General features: G+C 49.7%; 1 protein-coding gene across 1 annotated transcript in view; it reads left to right on the top strand.

Moving 5' to 3' along the window:
- Positions 1–14,377: 14,377 nt before the first annotated feature.
- Olfm2 (olfactomedin 2) overlaps positions 14,378–18,136 on the top strand; it is a 77,756-nt gene continuing 73,997 nt past the window's right edge. Inside the window, exon 1 of the mRNA XM_021206525.2 lies at positions 14,378–14,564. Within this exon, the coding sequence (XP_021062184.1) occupies positions 14,496–14,564 (69 nt within the window). The 5' untranslated portion in view covers positions 14,378–14,495. The remainder of the gene's footprint in view (positions 14,565–18,136) is intronic.

The raw sequence follows: 18,136 nt of genomic DNA, 5'->3' as shown, positions 1-18,136 counted from the left end.
TGGCATCCACCTTGTGGATGGAGACATGCTTGCTTATTCATCTGAGCTAGAATCCTAACTCCAGCCCTTAGCTGTGTGACCTTGGGCAAGCAGCTTAGCCTCTCTGAGCTTCACTACAGTCTCTGGTGAAACCCATTCCTGAGTGGAAATAAACATGGACACCCCACCCCCGCCCCCAGCTAGGAAGGAGGCAGAAGTCTGACTCCTCAGTGGTAGGAGCTGCTGGGGCTTCTAAGCGGAGTTCCAAGTTCCCGTGACCACAGATGAGGGTTCTGTTTCCTGTCTTGGCACAGCCAGGAAGCCTTATTGGGTCTCCTTGTCCCGCCAACTCGGCCTCAATTCCCAGGCCTGTGACTGGAAGCACATGCTCTGGCCCGCAGCCTCCCTCCTTCCCTCCTCTGCTCCCACTGAGGGCTCCTGAGTCATCCTGACCTCCATGGCCGCTTCTCCCAGGCTCATTCCCACGCCTCTGGGGCGGCTGCTTGTGTGTCAGAGGCCATGCTAACCCTGAGGCCGTTAGTGTGGTTCCATGGGTGTGTGCATGAGCGGCTCCCTGCCAGTGATGGGGACTCAGGGTGACTGCGCCCTAACTGTGCTGCTTCTGTGGTATGCTCTGTATTGACTGTCTGTGCAAGCGAGTTCACATGCTCACCGTGAGCCTTAGGGGTTTAAACCTACTTTTTCTTTCCTTTTTTACTTTTTTTTTTTTTTTTTTTTTGAGACTGTCCTGGAACTTTGTGTAGACCAGGCTGACCTTGAACTCACAGACATCCACCTGCTTCTGCCTCCCAGTACTGGGATGAAGCCATGACCACCATGCCAGACCCTGAAGTTTTCATTCGGTACACTTTATTTTGTGGGTGGTGGCTCACTCATGTTCACGGTGTAGGTGTGCAGGTCAGAGGACAGCTTGAGGATTCATTTCTCCCTTAGCATGAGAGTTCCACAGTTCAGGTGGTGAGGTTTGGAGGAAACCCCCTTACTTGCTAAGCATTTGCTTGTCCTGGCTTCTGTGTGCATGTCATGTGTGTTTTATGCGTATTGGTGGAGTGTATGTGTGTGTGTGTGTGTGTGTGTGTGTGTGTGTGTGTGCATTTGAGGGAGTGTGTGCCTGCCTGCTGCATGTAAGCCATCAAATGGGTTCCTCTCTTGCTCCCTGCTTATTTCCTTGAGACAAGGTCTATCACTGGACTGAAGCTCACTGTTTAAACTACGCTGTCTGGCCATTATGTTCTCAGGATCTGCCTGTCTCAGCCCCCAAATGCTAGGGTTACAGGCCCATGTTTTTACTAGGGTTTTATGAGTTTGAACTCAGACTCCTTGTGCATGTACAGCAAGCCTTTCTATCCACTGAGCCACCTCCTAGACCGTCTTATGGGTTGTTTGCTTTTGAACTTTTTCTGTGTGCAAATGTGTACACAATGTGGGGTGGGGCCCTGTGTGAGCACATGTATGGAGACAGTTGCTTCATTGCTTCATTTGACAGCTTCACTTATGTAAACAATGTATTTGGATCATGTGCACACCTGCACTGTCTGCTGAATCTCTTGTTTCCAACAAGACCTCCTTCTGCTTTTAGCTTTTTTTTTTTTTTAAAAAAAAAACTATTAGACATGGTCTCTCACTGAACTGGAAACTCACTGATTCAGCCAGCGACTCTGTGTGCCTGCCTCCCTGGTGCTGGGATTACAGGCGATTGTCACCACCCCAACCTTGAGGATTGAATTCAGGCCTTCGCACGTCTTCAGTAAGCAGTCTACTGACAGAGCCATCTCCCTAACCCCTGTTGTTTGTTCGCTTGCTTGCTTTGGTTTTTCTAAACAGGGTTTGTCTGTGTAGCCCTGGCTCTCCTGGAACTCTGTAGGCCAGACTGGCCTTGAACTCACAGAGATCCTCCTGTCTCTGCCACCCTAGTGGTAGGACTAACGGTGTGTGCCACCACTGCCAGATCTGTTGTTTTGTTTTGAGGACCGGGTCTCACTTAGTTCAGGCTGGCCTCAAATTCACCTCTGAGCCGAGGATGGACGACCTTGAGCTCCTGATCCTCCCGCTTCCACCTCTGAGCTGGGATGACAGGCATGCACTACCACACTCAGTGTGACTGCCAGCGCTGTGGTGTTTGTGCATCGGTTGCTTAAGATTCTGCCAGAGCAACTGGAGGCCTAGTTCCCATTTCTGTAACTGGGTCAAAGAGCGCATGCATGTGCCTGATGCTGGCAGGTCCCCAGTTCTCAGGCAGCAGTGGTGAGACGCTGACAACTGACTGAAGGGAGGAAGAAGTCTGAGGTGAGCCCAAGGGTCTGGGTGAAGCTCAGGCGTCCCTTGAGAGCTTCTTTGGGGACACAGATGAGACCCTGTTTTCCTGCTGTGGAGGCAGCTAGGCAAGGGGACTGGGAGACTGATGTGGATGCTGTCTGGCAGGATCCTGAGGAGATGCCAGATGGGAGTAGTGAGGGAGCACTACCTCACCCGGGCATGGACATGCCCCACAGACACTCCTGCTACCTCCAAATCTGGAAAGGGCTGGAGCTGGGACTGTGTTGGTAGGGTGCTTGCCTACCCTGAAAGCTCTGGGTCCCATCCCAGCTTCATATAAACTAGATGTGGGGAAGCAACTACCAGCCAGCACCTAAGCGGGGAAGCAAGAGGATCAGGAGCTCAAGGCTATCCTCATAGGGTACTTGCAAGAATGCAAGGGACTAGGGCTGGGGCGTATAGCTCAGGAGTACTGTGTGTCTAGCATCCTTGAGGCTGGAGTTTCAGTCTTAGCATAGCAGGAAAGAGGAGTGGGAGGGAGGATAGAGAGGAGAGAGAGGAGAGAGAGGAGAGAGAGGAGGAGGAGGCTGATGAGGAGGAAGAGGAGGAAGAGGAAGAGAGAAAAGAGAGAATACAGGAACTAAAGAGATGGCTCAGAGATTAAAGCTACTTCAGAGGTTAAAGCTACTTCAGAGGTTAAAGCTACTTGCCACTAAGGCTGACAACCTGAGTTCAATCCCTCACATAGTGAAAAAGAGAACCAACTCCTTCCTGTAAGTTATACACAAAGTGATGTACATGAAATAAATGTGTGTGTGTGTGTGTGTGTGTAAGAGAGAGAGAAAGAGAAAGGGAAGAGAGAGAGAGAGAGAGAGAGAGAGAGAGAGAGAGAGAGAGAGAGAGAGAGAGAGAATTCAAGGAAGAAAGGTGTGAAGGGACTTAGCTCAGTGTTGTTTATCTGGAGTCAGACCAGAAGGTAGCTTAAATTGAAGGGTGTTTCTGGCGTAGGAGGGGGCCGATGGTTGCTCACAGGCCTGCGGTCTCAGGCTGCACAAGGAGGAGGCTCTCTCTGCTGGAAGGATTCATGAATACTTCCTGGGAGGCAGAGGCAAGATTGTATCTGGTTAGATAGCAAGCCAAAAGCCAGTCTGGGCTACAGGATGCGTGTCTCAAAACCAAACAACATCTTTAAAAACAATGTGTGCAAGTGGTGTTTTGTATGCGAATTGAGTACTTTGTGTATGGCATGTTGGGTTGTGTACTGTGTATGGTGTGTTTTGTGTGTTGTGTACAATGTGCTGTGTATGTTGTATTAGGTATGGTATGTTGAGTATTGGGTATAATCTCTGCTATAGTATATGTGATGTGTTTTGTGTAATATTGTGTTGTATGTTTTGTGTGTTGTGCTACATATGTGCTGTGTGTGGTGGTGTATGTTGTGTGCCGTGAATGTGGTGTGTGTGTCAGTATAGGTGTGTGTGCATGTCCACGCACGTGTATGCACGTGTGGAGAGAGGCTGATGTTGAGTGTTTTCTCTATGCACTTGTGGTTTGTTTGGCTTTGAGTTAGGGTCTCCCAATGAACTTGTCCATTGGTTCAGCTCTGCTGACTGGAGCTTCAGGGATCCATCTAATTCTGCCCAGAGATTAGAGGACCAATCTGCCTGCCTCCACCACACCCAGGTCTTCTCCTGGGTGCCGGCAGTCTGGATTCACATCCTCATGCTAAAGAAGCAGGCTCTTTATCAAGTGAAACCCACCCCCCACCCCACCCCCCACCCCGTCTTCAGGGTTTATCTCTAGGAAGCAGGAACCACACCAGGAGCTAGGGTGTGGTGTGGCTTTTCCCTCTTCCACCACTAAAGTTTAAATAGTGGAAGCTTGGCCTAGAAGTTAGTGGAACCTTTAAAAGGTGGGGCTTAGTGGAAGGTGATGCAGCCACTAGGGGGCACTGAGAGAAAGCTCAGTAAAGAGCACTGGCTACTCTTGAAGAGGACTTGGTAAGGGCATACTGAGGTTATGGGATTCTTTCTCTCTCTGTCTCTGTCTCTCTGTCTCTCTCTTTCTGTCTCTCTCTCTCTCTTCCTCTGCCTGTTTCGAGACAGAGTCTCACTGTGTACCTCTAGTTCACTGTAGACCAGGCAGGTCCTGAACACACAAAGGCTCTGCCAGCCTCTGCCTCCGAGTGCTGGAATGGAGAGCCAGCACCACCATGCTCTCAAAGTGGGTCATGCGCAGATCAGGTTGGCTTATGCACTCTCTGGCTCTCTGTCCTGCCTTGTGATCTCTTTCCTACATGCCCACTACAAGCCCCCCACCCCCACCCCCTACTCCTCCATTCCCCTACCCCCGCTACCATCATCATGAGAGTCTATCTAGAGTCTAACAGATGCAAGTGCTCTGCCCTTGAACCTCCAAAGAGACTTCTGTTGTTGTTGTTTTTTTTTTTTTAAAAAAAACCTTTTATTGATTCTTTGAGAATCTCATGCACCCTGGTTCCACCCATCTCCCCAACCCTTCATATCTGCCCCCCACCCTTGTAACCTCCCCACAAAAGAAAGTAAAAAATTAAACAAAACCAAAGTCATCCTGTCGTGGAAGCTGTGTCACGGTGTATCCCACGGTACCCTTTTCCACACCGCTTTGCTTGCAAATGTTCGTTATAATGAGTCATTGGTCTGGTTAAAGGTTTCTGGCTTCTGCTATGCTATCAATACTGGATCCTCACCAGGACTCCTCTCCCATATCCTGTTGCTGCCCAGTGTCATGGAGATCCTGCAGCTTTGGATCTGCAGGACTGGCCTCTTCCTGCCTCCAGCAATTCACCCATGGGGTAGATGTTGGGATGGGACAACTCAAAGTCCTGCGTCTGGGCCAGGGTGGTGTCTGAGGTGACAGCCTGACAGCTCTCCCACACCCATACCACCAGGGTGAGCTCTCCTCCAGCACTGCCTGGCTAGCTCACCTAACGCTGCAGCCAGCAAGAGAAGGGCCTACTCTCTCGGGGCATGCCATCAGGGCCAGCTAAACTGTGTGTGTGTGTGTGTGTGTGTGTGTGTGTGTGTATTTGGGTGTGTGTGTGCTCTCCAGAGTATTACAACTGGTGAGGGGCAGGGACAGCTCCTGGCTCTCATGACTGGGGATCAGCTCTCCAGCCTGACACAAGTGGCCTGGGGTGGGGGTAGGGGTGGGGGTGGGGGTTGGGGAGCATCTCTCCTGTGCCCAAGCGACCTCATGGCAGACAAGTAGCCAGGGCTAGCTCATGATCACACCCTGGGGTCGGCTTGCCTGGGTCCCACCACCAGGGCCAGCTCTCCTATGTTGCCCAGGCATAGTGCAGGGCCTGCTTTCTGAGTACAGCCTGCAAGGGGTGGGGCCAGATCTCCTGAGTGCCACAGCCAGTGGTAGGGGCAGCTCTCCACAGCCCTTGAATATCAACTTGGTCCCTGGAGGCAGCCCAGACCAGGGACATCTGTATGGCCTTTGTTATAATATGAGCCACAGACATCAACACAGTCCCCTGCTGCTGTACAGTCGTGGACCCAAATGTGGCCCTCAGTGGCAGCACAGGCTGGCATCATGGCCTTAGGTGGCAGGGCAGGCCACTCACAACAGGCTGTTCCTCTCCACCCTCAATCTCCAGTTCCACATCTCTTCTTAATGTTCAAACCATTCAGCTTCTCTTTCTCTCCCACGTGTCTACCGCTTACCTGAACATTGCAGTGGCTCCCACTGTGGTTACGACACACCGTGGGCAAGCCTTTGGGTGTCTTGCCCACCAGAGCTGTGTGGCAGCTGCAGACCTATAGACCTCTGTTCTTTCTTTTTTTTTTTCCTTTTTTTTTTTTTTTTGGTTTTTCGAGACAGGGTTTCTCTGTNTAGCCCNGGCTGTCCTGGAACTCAGAAATCCGCCTGCCTCTGCCTCCCGCGTGCTGGGATTAAAGGCGTGCGCCACCACGCCCGGCCCTCTGTTCTTTTAAATTAAAAAATAAAAATAAAAAATAGTGTGTGTGTGTGTGTGTGTGTGCGTGCGTGTGTGTGTGTGTGTGTGTGTGTGTGTGTATACATTTGTCATGGTGCATGTGCAGAGGTCAAGGGACAAACTGTAGAGTTTCTTCTCCCACTGTGTGGGTTCTGGGGCAGCAAGCACTTGAATTGCTTCTGTTCTGACTGGGTGAGCCAGATTCCTGTACGGTTTTGATTGGCTCTCCCTGATGACTGGTGAAGGGCAGCTTTGGGTTTTGTATTACAGCAACATGAAGTGAAGTGAGACCCCAGGGATCTTGATAGTACAGATCAGCAGCCAGCCGGCCGGGAGGATGGGCTGGGAGGCAGGAAACACTGTACCCTACACACCAGAGTCAAGGAACTAACCATAAAGACCTGCATTCTGTCCTCAGTGAGCAGGCAGAGACAGATGTGCGCAGCCATCCTCGGCGCCTGAGAACTTCCCCTAGATATTTAGGGACTCCAGCTCAGGCTACACTAAGATTTGTGGCTTTGACACAGAAGAGAATTTCAGTTTATGAAACAGAGTTGGAGATTTTATTAAAGATGGCTCTTTTTCACTTTGTTGGGTTTGTTGGTTTTGTTTTGTTGGTTTTGAGACAGGGTTTCTCTGTATAGGCGTGACGGTGCTGGAACTCTCTCTACAGACCAGACTGGCCTTGAATTCACAAGAGATCCTCCTGGCTCTGCCTGGTGAGTGCTGGAATTAAAGGCGCGCATCACAGCTGCCCAGCTTCCCTTTTTATATGTATTTATTTTGGAGGTCTGGAGAGATGGCTCAGCGGTCAAGAGCACTGGCTGCTCTTGTAGCGTTCGACCTCAGCACACAATTGTGTGCTGAAGGTTGGTGGCTCACAGTCATCTGTAGCCCCTGTCCCAGGGGATCCCATGGCCTCTTCTGGTCTTCTGGGACACCAAGCAAACATGTGGTACACTGAGATCCTGAAGGCAAAGCATCCAAACACATAATTCTTTAAAATTTATTTTTACTTATGTGTGTCTGTAGGTAGCCAGAGGCCAGAAGAGGGCTTCCTATGGGTGAAGCTGGAGTTACGGACAATTGTGAGCTGCCCATCATAGCTGCTGGCAACTGACCTCAGGGCTTCTGTGAGAGTAGCCGGTGCTCTTAACTGCTACTGAGCCACCTTTCTAGGCCTCAATTTTTTATATATGCATATACATATATAAAAATATATGATCTATTATACAATAATATACAACATAATATAATATAAATTATATATGCTATAACAATATAATTCTATTATATACAAATTAAATATTATTTTAAATTAATGCTAATTATGTAAATTTTATTAATATATTATGTTTACTATATTTTATATATTCTATTTTAAAATATATTTTATTTTAAAATATGTTTCATGTTTTATATATTATATAAAATACATGATGTATTTATGTTATTAGTTTATTTTAATTATCAATGTTACAATTAATAAGTAATTAATAGATCATATATTATTATATTTTAATATAGTTTATGATATATATTTTATAGTATCCTATTGTGTTTTATATATTATAATAATGTAATAAATATTATGTTTTAATACATTTATTAATACAAACATTCATTATTAAAATTAAAACAAATATATATATATTTTGTATTATGTATAAAAAACTTATATTATATAATATGTATATATGTATGTATATATACATATTCAAGATGAGGTTTCTCTGTGTAGCCCAGGCTATGTTAGAACTTACTCTGTAGACCAGGCTACCCTCAAACTCAGAGATCTTTCTACCTTTGGCTCTGGAAAACTGAAATTAAAGTAGTGCACCACCACTGCCCTGCTCAATATATATTTTGATATTATGTATTTCTTTTCTTTTTTTTCGAGACAGGGTTTCTCTGTGTAGCCCTGGCTGTCCTGGAACTCTGTAGACCAGGCTGGCCTCAAACTCAGAAATCCGCCTGCCTCTGCCTCCCAAGTGATGGGATTAAAGGCATGTGCCACCACTGCCCAATGATATTATGTATTTATTGACATTATTGTATTATTGTTTATATGATTGTTTTGCCTGCCAGTATTTTGTGCCTGTATGTTTACCTGTGCAACGTGTGGTTCCTGAGGTGGCCAGAAGAGGGTATCTTGTCCATTAGAACTGGACTTACAGACAGTTGTGAGCTGCCGAAGTGGGTTTTGAGGAAGTGAACCTGTGTCCTCTGAAAGAGCAGCCTGGGCTCTCAACCTCTGAGCCATCTCCCCAGTTTCCCTCAAGACATTTTAATATGAGCTGATGCCCAAGGTTTAAGAGAAAAGGGCATTCAGGGTTAAAAAGACATGCCTGAAGGTTTGCATGTGGGCTTCTCAACGAAGAGTCGTGAGTCACGGTGAGAGAGATTCACCCACGTGAGGGTAAGACGCCTCAAGACAGGTCACAAGACAGGTCACTGTCTTAGCATCAGCCATGGAGACCCTTTCAGTGGCTCCAGTCGAAAGGTCACTGAGACATCCCTCCGCCTTTCCCTCACACATATATAATGAGATAATGGGGTGGCTCAGGAGGCACCGTGGGTGAAATTATATTGGATAAGGTAGGTCCTGGCGAGATTCCTAGAAGATTGCAGGAGTGGAACAGGTGACGGTGTGGGACCCTCGACTCTGCCAGACAGAGGCTTCAACAAGATTTCCCTCTCTTTCTATCTCTTCTCAACCCGAGAGCTCAGTAGGCTAAGAGGTGTGTGCAGCCTCGAGTTGCAGGCCAGCCTCGGCTGTATTATCAAGGCTGTGTCTCAGGCAAAATAAAACAAAACTTGACTCTGAGAACCTTGAGACAACCAAGGACCGCGAAGGCAAGGTGCTGGCCCGGGCTTGTGAGTGGGCACTTTTCAGCGGGACACTTGACACAGTGTGATAGGGACTCTCACATCAGCCCTGACCACAGATGTGGTCACTGCCGTGGCATTAACTCCATCTGCTTGGGTTCTATCATCAATGACAACAACAGCCCTTAGCTGAGCATGGTAGAATGCTATCCTCGCATGCACAGGACCCTGGGGTTCACCCCCAGCTCTAAACTAGGTGCAAGGGCACATGACTGTCATCCCACTACACAGGAGGCGGAGGCAGGAGGATCAGGAGCTTGAGTTGGAGGCCAACCCGGGTTACATCTTTTAAAAAGTAAAATATTAATTAAAACAGATCTACCACAGTACACACTATAGGGACTTCCACATGAGGAAGCGTCAAGCCTCCATCTTCCCAAAGCCACAGGAACTAGGGAAGAATTAGTTCTCCAAGTTCCAAGTGTCAGATGCTAAGCCACAGAGGGAACTTCCTAAAAAGACTGAGACCGCAGAGGTGACACCAGACACATCTAGACAACTTACAGGAGGGGAGGATGGAGAGGGAGAGAGGGAGGGACAGAGATCATCTGGTTTTGCCTCCTCCTGCCCTCTATTTTCCTTTTACCTCCTAGTGTCTGGACCTGGCTACAAGGAAGGGAACCTGGGAGATGTGGTTTACAGTGTGCTAAGGGTGCTGGGAAATGTAGTTTACGGGGTTTGCTTGCGGAGGATGCTGGAGAGACAGGTGCATAGAGTAACTCGGGAACTTTAGCATCAAAGGTTAAGTATGCCACAGACGCTATAGGCTGTTCATGGTCCTGACCATTTCCCTGAGGAAATGGTCTCTTTAGGGAGGACGATTATTATGGTCTGGATAAAATGGCCCTCATAGACTTTAGTAGGTTTGAGCACTTGGTCCTTACCTGATAGTGTTTTGTTTGTTTGTTTGTTTAGGAAATCTGCAAACAGAACAGCCTAGTAGAACTGGTCGGTGGGGGCCGGGCCCTGAAACTGGTATCTGCTTGGCCTGGGCTCGCCTCCACCATACTCTCGGGCTGCCATACACTCCCACCATGACGGAGTGTGATCTAACTGTCCCCCGGTGGGGCTGGGGAGATGGCTCAGTGGGTAAAGCGCTTGCTAAACAAGCTTGGAGACCTGAGTTTGGATTCTCAGCAGCCACATAAAAGCCAAGGACAGCCAGGCAGACTGCTCAGTGGTTAAGAACACTGACTATTCTTTTATAAGACAGGAGTTCCATTCCCAGCAACTATGTCAGGTGGTTGTGAACTCCAGCTCCAATGGATCTGACCCTCTTCCGGCCTGCCTTTCATGAGAACACAGACACAGCACACACACACACACACACACACACACACACACACTGAAAGGATTTCCAAGACCAATTCTCAGCCAAGGAGATTTATTTGCCCTGGAGGCACAGAGGGCAGGGAAGGAGAGACAAGATAGGGGATAGAGGATGAAGGAGAGGGGAAGGGAACAAGGGAGACGGGGAAGGGGTAACTGCCCTGGAGGGGAACAAAGACCTGCCACTGGATAGAGTCATGCCTCATAGGAAAATGGCGGCAAAGGAGGAAACCTGCTTTAGGATGATGTGTTTAATTTTAATTGGGCATTTAATTAGGTGAGCCAAAAAGGGCTTTTGATTGCTGGACTTCAGTACTTTGGTAGTTGAACCTTGGTGGTCGGCTTCAGGAGGAGGAAATGGCCAAATAAGGGAACAGACCTTGGTGGCTAGCCTTAGGAATGTACTCTAAAACATTTTAGAAAAGCAGAGGGAATGAAGGAGAAGGGCAAGGCCTGTTAGAGCCGTGTTTACCAGGCTGGGCTGGTCAGAGTATATACACACACACACACACACACACACACACACACACACACTGAACTAGAACAAGCACATGGCTGGGAAAGAGAGACAGAAGGACTGCAGCACACTGGCCTGCCTACTCTAACTGAATCAACACACTCCAGGGTTAGTGAGTGTCTGTCTCAAAGGTAAGGTGGAACGTGATGGGGGACAGTGGACACAGACCTTCGGGCTCAGACACCTGCTGTGAGAAGCAACTGTGTCCTGCCAAGAGCTAATATCCAAAATCCTCGCCTTCACATGAAACACCTGTGAGTGGTTAGCTGCTTGCCTAACCACACCACACCCTTCTCCTTCCTGCTGACTATGAATTTGCCAAGCATATCAGACTGTGAGGTTGAACTCCAACCAATGAGATGAGGTACAGTACCCTCCTGATTAGAACAAAAACTAGGTGGCCTTCCCTGGTGTGCTTGCTCACCTGGGTTTGGTCACCACACTCCTATTTTTACAAAAAGAAATTGTGTTGCCAGTTTACTTTCAATTTGTATTTCTTTGTGCAACTGAGGATTTTTTTCCAACTTATGCTGTTCACATGCACGTGAACAGGTACACACACACACACACACACACAGACCCTGAGCTGAAATAAAAATTCCGTAAGTGTCCTCTCCCTTGAGTTGCTTTTGGAGCTTAGTCCTACTGCCAAAGAAGGGGACCTGGCAGGGGTCATGGTCCTGAGATCCAGGCTGAGCAAAGGCATCCCTGCCCAGACCCTGCCTATCCCCATTCTACAGTTCAGCCACTGCCCTCCCACCATGAAGAGCCCTCAAAGGACTGTCCCCTTTCAGGGGCAACGGGCTAAAGGATTGGTGGAGATGTCTTCCACCTAAAACCCAGGTCCTGTCTTGAGTTCTCAAGGGCTCTGGTAACAAGCTCTGGGGATCAAGCAGCCACATATCTACCTGTGTGTCAGCGATTCCTCTTGACAACAACTTGGGTGAAGAAACAGGTGTTTTTGCATTTGTGTGGTGGTGGGGTACACACAGGGGGCCAGAGAAAGACAGTGGATGCTTTATCAATCGCCAGCTTACTGCCTTGAGTCGGGGTGGCGCTCTGATCCCAAGTCTTGACATCTTCATTAGGTTGGCTGGCTAGCGAGCTCCCAGCATCCACCTGCCTCTGCACCCCAGGTCAAGGGCTACAGTCACGCACAGCCACGCCCAGTTTTCATGTGAACGCTTAGAATTTGAACTCAAGTCCTCCTGTTTCCATAAGAAATGCTCCTACCCACTGAGCGGAATCTACTAGATAAGGCCTTCTTCTGCATCTTTTTGTGGGGTTTTGTGCCGTGCACGTGTGATGTGTGTGTTTGTATGTGCTCACGTGTGTGTGTGTGTGTGTGTGTGTGTGTGTGTGTGTGAGAGAGAGAGAGAGAGAGAGAGAGAGAGAGAGAGAGAGAGAGAGATTCACCTCTAGTATGTGTTCCTCCTCAGTCATTCTCCACCTTATAGTGTGTGGTGCATGAACAAATAAGCGTATAAGTTCGTGTGCCCAGGCATGCAGACACCAGAGCAGGACATTGGTGTCTGCCTCTATCTCCGACTGTCTGGTTGCCTGAGACAAGGTCTCACTGACCCCAACATTCTGGTTTTCAGCTAGGCTGGAGCTCTCAGGCTGTTTGCTTGTCTCTGTTCCCCAAAGCTTCCTTGCACCTCCCAAGCCTCCACCTCCCTCTATCCTTTATGGCAAAGTTTCCTGTAATCCAACTACATCCCTCTTCCTATCTCAACACCCACCCCCACAACACCCCCACAAAGAGAAGGAAGGAAGGAAGGAAGGAAGGAAGATGCCATTGAGAAGCATCAGGGAGGGAAGGCGAGTGGGGACACTGCTGGCTAGTACTGCGAAGCAGACAAAGACTGCAGAGTCCCAGAAGAAGGCAGGGCAGGGATGCGATTCATATGCAAATGAGGCATGAGGCTTGGCTAATATTTTGATTCTCTTGAGAATCCAGCCTGTCATTTGGCACCATTAAAACAGGAGAGAGATGGGCTTGGGGGATGGGGGAGGGGAGAGCTTCCACCATGAGGACCTGTGGGAAATGGGTGACCTGAGAAAGGGGACATGGGATGTCCCTTTGTTGAGGAATGGGTCACCTACCGGCTCATCCCACTGGTTTGCCTCCACTTCTCTTCTGCTCATCCCTTACTCCCATCTCTTAATTCTTTTCTTACACATTTGTAGAAGTTTATTTTTGCAGGTACATGCATATGTGCGTGTAGGTCAGGGGACAACTTCCACATGGGTTAGTAGCAAGCTCTGTTACACATTGAGCCATCTCAGTGGTCCCTCCTTATGTTGTTTGTTTGGTTTTGAGACAGGGTCTCAAGTAGTCCCAGTTGGCCTCAAATTTGCTGAGAATGTCCTCAAGCTCATTAATTTTTATTTTTATATTTTATAGGATCTCCCTTTATACTGCAGTCTGTGGGTCACAACTGCTTTGGGTTCTAAGACCATCTAAACACACACATATTTACATTACAATTCACAACAGTAGAACAATTAGTTATGAAGTAGCAACAGTATAATTTTATGATTGAGGATCACCACAACTGTATTAACGTGCCACAGCGTTGGGAAGGTTGAGAGCCATTGCTTTATAGCTTTGCGTGGCTTGGCACAGTCTATGTAGAACTTGCTGGTTTTGAACTCACAGAGATCCCTTAGTGCTGGGATTGAAGGTGTGTGCCACCACACACAGATGACCTGGGACTGTAGATCCTGTTGCCTTTACCCCCCAACTCCCAAGTGCTGGAATGACAGGTGTGTACCACTACGACTGGGCTGTGTGTGTGTGTGTGTGTGTGTGTGTGTGTGTGTGTTGAAATTGGGTCTTATTCTGCAGTCTTGGCTGGCTGGATCCCGGCACACAGCCCAAGCCAGCCTCAGATGTCAAGTCCCCTTTCCCCTGTCTCCCTAGCACTGGGTAACAGGTGTGCACTGCCCTGTGGCTCCTGGTGCCCGCCTCTGCCCTACCTTCCCTCCTGATATTCACCACTTCCCCAATTTCTAATTTTCCAGTCTGTGCCTCAGTTTCCCTGTTGATTACCCAGTCTCTTTTCATACTAGCCTCCCCTTTGGTCTCCGCCTTCCAGCCCCCGACCCTCCGCCCATCCCTCCCGTGCTCCGTGTTCATCTTGAGAAAATCCTAGGAGGGTGAAATTGACAAGCACGTGACAGCCCCCTCCCCCATCTTATGACCTTTCACATCTAGGTTTATGGGGATGGCTAGTGAGGGGCTGCCGGGTCTGGTTCCTGACCCCCCTTGCTCACCCGTGTCAGCTCCCCACCTGCTGGCAGGGGCCCCACTCTATGGGGCTGTCGCCCTGAGCCGGGCTGGGGGCGGGGCTGGGGGCGGAGCCCGCGACAAAGGCTGGGCGCGGGGCGGGGGTGGGGTGGAATCCCGGCCGCGGGCGAGGCGGGGAGGAGGCGCTCGGGTCGCCCCGGCGGGCGGGCGGGGTCGCGCCTGGCGGCGGGTCCCCATTACCCAGGCGCCTGTCGGGCGGGGGGCGCGTCATGTGGCCGCTCACGGTCCCGCGGCTGTCGCTGCTGCTGTGGCTGCTCTGCCCAGGCCTCGCCGGACAGGTAGGGGCTCCGCGGGCAGGTGCGGGCGCTGGGGAGCCCTGGAGGGGACGCGGGCTCAGAGGGGTCCCGTGAACAAGAGCTTTGGGGTCCACCAGCCTCCCCTTCTAACAGCTGCAGGATGGCGAGGGGCATATGGGGAAGGTCGCAGCAAAGGAGGGGTTGGAACATCCACCCTTGTTTGGGGAAACCCTGGGGACACCCAATGCCACCTTAATGTGGGGAGATTGGGGAAGACACTCGTTTTGGGGTTCTGGCCCCTCCCTCGATGATACACAGCTTACATTCCACCATTGGGGAGATTGGGGAGGGAAACTTTGGGGGGCTTTGGGGTGTTGCCTGTCACTTGCCCATCATGGGGCCAGGGTGTTTAGCTTCTAAAGCTCCCCACATCCATTGCCTGCACCCCTATAGTGGGGAAAGGGGCGGGACTCACGTGTGAATGACTGACAGGAATGTGTGCCAGGTGCTTGCAGCTCCTGGGTACCGGGAAACGTGGAAACGTGTGTCTTTGTGTTGTGGCTGGGTGTGACCCGGGGGAGTTTGTGTGTGTGTGTATGTGTGTTCAAATATGAGTGAATTGGGGTGTGACTGGGAGAGGGTGTGTGTATGTGTGAGAGAGTGTGTGAGTGACAGTGGGGGCAGGGTGACCCGAGGACCAGTGTGATGACAGATAGGAGTTGTGGGTCTGTCTGTGACTGACTGTGTGACCCGGCATGAGGACCTGAGAATCTCTGTGGTGTGTTTGTCCAGCTCCCGCTATATGTCAATAACGGGGTGTGACAATTGTCCTCATGGCTGTACCCAGATGCCTGGGTTGTCCAAAACTCGAGTGACAGTCAGGTGTGTGGCCATGTGAGGGCACTCTGTGCCTTTGGTTGAATACATCACTCTAAAACGGGGTGTTCAGGGTGACAGGCTGTGTGTGCAAATGTGACATCTAGGCCCTGTGTGCATTGGCTCTCTGCATACCCCATTCCTGGACTGGCAGATGCAGGTGCCTCCCCGTGGTGCCCCATCTTTTGGGTAAGCTAGAAAAGCTATGCAAAATGTCGAGGGTCCAATCTATCTTCTACTATTGAGAAACCTCATTCCTCCTCCATCTTGGGGATGGGAATACCCCCACTATCTCATGGGGGGGTTAAGAAACTGCTATCAATAAAACATTAGCATAATAGCAAGCACTGTAGAAAGGCTAATGGTCACGCTTGTATTACAAACACAGCAGGAATTAAGGTGCTTAATCCTCTGGGTGTCAGGGTTACCCTCATCTAAGAGATAGGGAAACTGAGGCACAGAAAAGTTAGGTCACTTGCTTAAGCTCAGACAGCCCAGGAGTAGTAGCACAGACAAGATAGAACACAGGCAGGTCTCTCCTGAACTTAGCATTTGTGAAAAAATCCACTCCAGTATCTATACTGCCTGTGTCGACGTGACTAGGCGGGGTTTCTAGGTAGAAACTCACTAAAATAAGGGTCTGGACACCTTTCCTCTTCTGATTAAGATAAGAGGGCAATCAGCTGTAGTTACACCCCACTCTCGCGTGCTGGCAGACACAGGTCCGTTTAGGATTTCTACAAGGAGTGGTTGTGGGGTTCCCTGCACTCGGTCCATCTCAGCACAAACGCGCAGGGTGGGGAAGGTGCAGCCGGTTACACACAGTGAGCACTCAATATGCAAGCCCAAAGGAACTAGGCACACCACGTGTAAAGGAGACCAAAAGAGAAAAACATACACCTAAAAAAAAATGGCTGGCAAAAAATGAACCAGGAGAGAAAGTGACTTTAGTTTCTGAGGGTAATTGAGTCCCCCTTAGGCTTCCAGTCCCAAGGCCAGTTTGTAGAGAAACCCCAGGAATGGAGGGAGGGGGCTTGGGGCGCGGCTGATTGGGGATGGGGCTACTTGGAGAGCAAGGGAGGGGTCACATGCCAGAGGGTGCTGGGGCTGAAGGGGGGAAATGTGAGTCCCGACTCTTGGGGGGCAGCAGTCACTGGCTGCACTGCTTCAGGTGGCCACTAGGGGGCACCACGTGACGGCTGAAAAAAAAAATTAGTCAGTGGTTAACCACGGTCTGCCTCCACCAGGGGAAGGAGAGGCGGAGGGCAAAAGAGGACAGGGAGGAGCAGAGAGAGGGGCGGGGTTCTGAGGAAAGGGCTCTGCCCCTCTCATTTCTCTGTCTAGTCCCAGACACCTCTTCCCAGTCCCAGCAGAACCCTTTCTGGGAAATCATTTCCTCAGCCGTTCACATCCCCAGATTTGATGAAGCTGTGAGGCCCAGCCCTCCTGGAGCTGACCTTCAGGTGCAGCAGACAGATGGAACCACAAAAATGTATACACCCGCTCCAAGAGCTGAATCCATATATAATCCTGTGCAAATAGGAAGAAAAAAAATCACAAGTAGAAGCTAGTCATGGTGGCCCACACCTGTAACCCAGGGTGTGTGTGTGTGTGGGAATGGGGGAGGGTGGAGGGACGGGATCAGAAATTCAAGGTCATTCTCCATCACATTGTGAGTTCAAGGCCAGCTTCCCCCTGCCCCATAAAGGAGATTAATACTGGAAAATGGGGGTGGGGCTCTGGAGCAATGGCTCAGAGGTCAGGAGGGCCTGGTGTTTTTTCTAGTTTGCTTTCTGAGCTGTGCTACAGAACTGACAAGGAGGATAGGGTTGTTTGGTTTATACTTCAGGTGTCGGTTCATCATTGGTGGGGCTCAGGCCAGAGCTCCCAGTCTCACCGGACCTAGAGCTTACACTCAAGCAGGGGCCTCTGAGGACACTCAGCCAGCTTTCTTACACAGCCCTGGCCCACCTGACTACAGATGGCGCTGCCCACACTGGGACAGGCCTTCCTACCTCCGTCAAGACCACCTCTCCCAGGCATGGCTGGTCCCTCGACTGAGGGGGCCTTTTCTCAAGTTGACAATAAAAAATAACCAGGACCCTGTTCTTACAGAGGACTGGAGTCTGATTCCCCTTTATTTACCTTTATTTTTTAGTTTGTGTATGTGTCATCATGTATGTGTGTATATGTGTGTCTGCATGTATGTATGTGTGTATGTGTGTCATCATGTATATGTGTGTACACGTGGGGGCCAGAAGTCAGCCTGGAAGTCGCCCTCAATCATCCTTTTCCTTGTTTTAAAAATGTTTTTGAGATATTAATTATTTACTGTCTTAGTTATTTTGTGGTAGAAGGCACATAGCCAATGCTCTCAACCACTAAGCCATCTGTCCAGCCTTCAATTTAAGATTTGTTGGTAGCTGTTGGTGTTTTGTTTGTTTGTTGTTTTTCAAAACAGAGTTTCTCTATACAGCCCTGGCTGGCCTCAGACACAGAGGTCCTCCTGCTCACACTCTCGGAGGACCCACAGCTCACACTCTCACTGGACCCAGAGTTCACACCCACACTGGTTCCAGAGGTGACACTTTCATAGACCCAGAGCTCACACTCTCATGGACCCAGAGCTCACACTCTCAGGGGACCCACAGCTCACACTATCACTGGACTCAGAGTTCACATTCACACTGGTCCCAGAGGTGACACTCTCAGGACTCAGAGCTCACATTATCACTGGA

This window comes from Mus pahari, chromosome 10 (assembly GCF_900095145.1).
Source record: "Mus pahari chromosome 10, PAHARI_EIJ_v1.1, whole genome shotgun sequence".
NCBI classification, from domain to species: domain Eukaryota; kingdom Metazoa; phylum Chordata; class Mammalia; order Rodentia; family Muridae; genus Mus; species Mus pahari.
The sequence above is the reverse complement of the archived record's forward strand: the minus strand, read 5'-3'. Positions and strand labels throughout refer to the sequence as shown.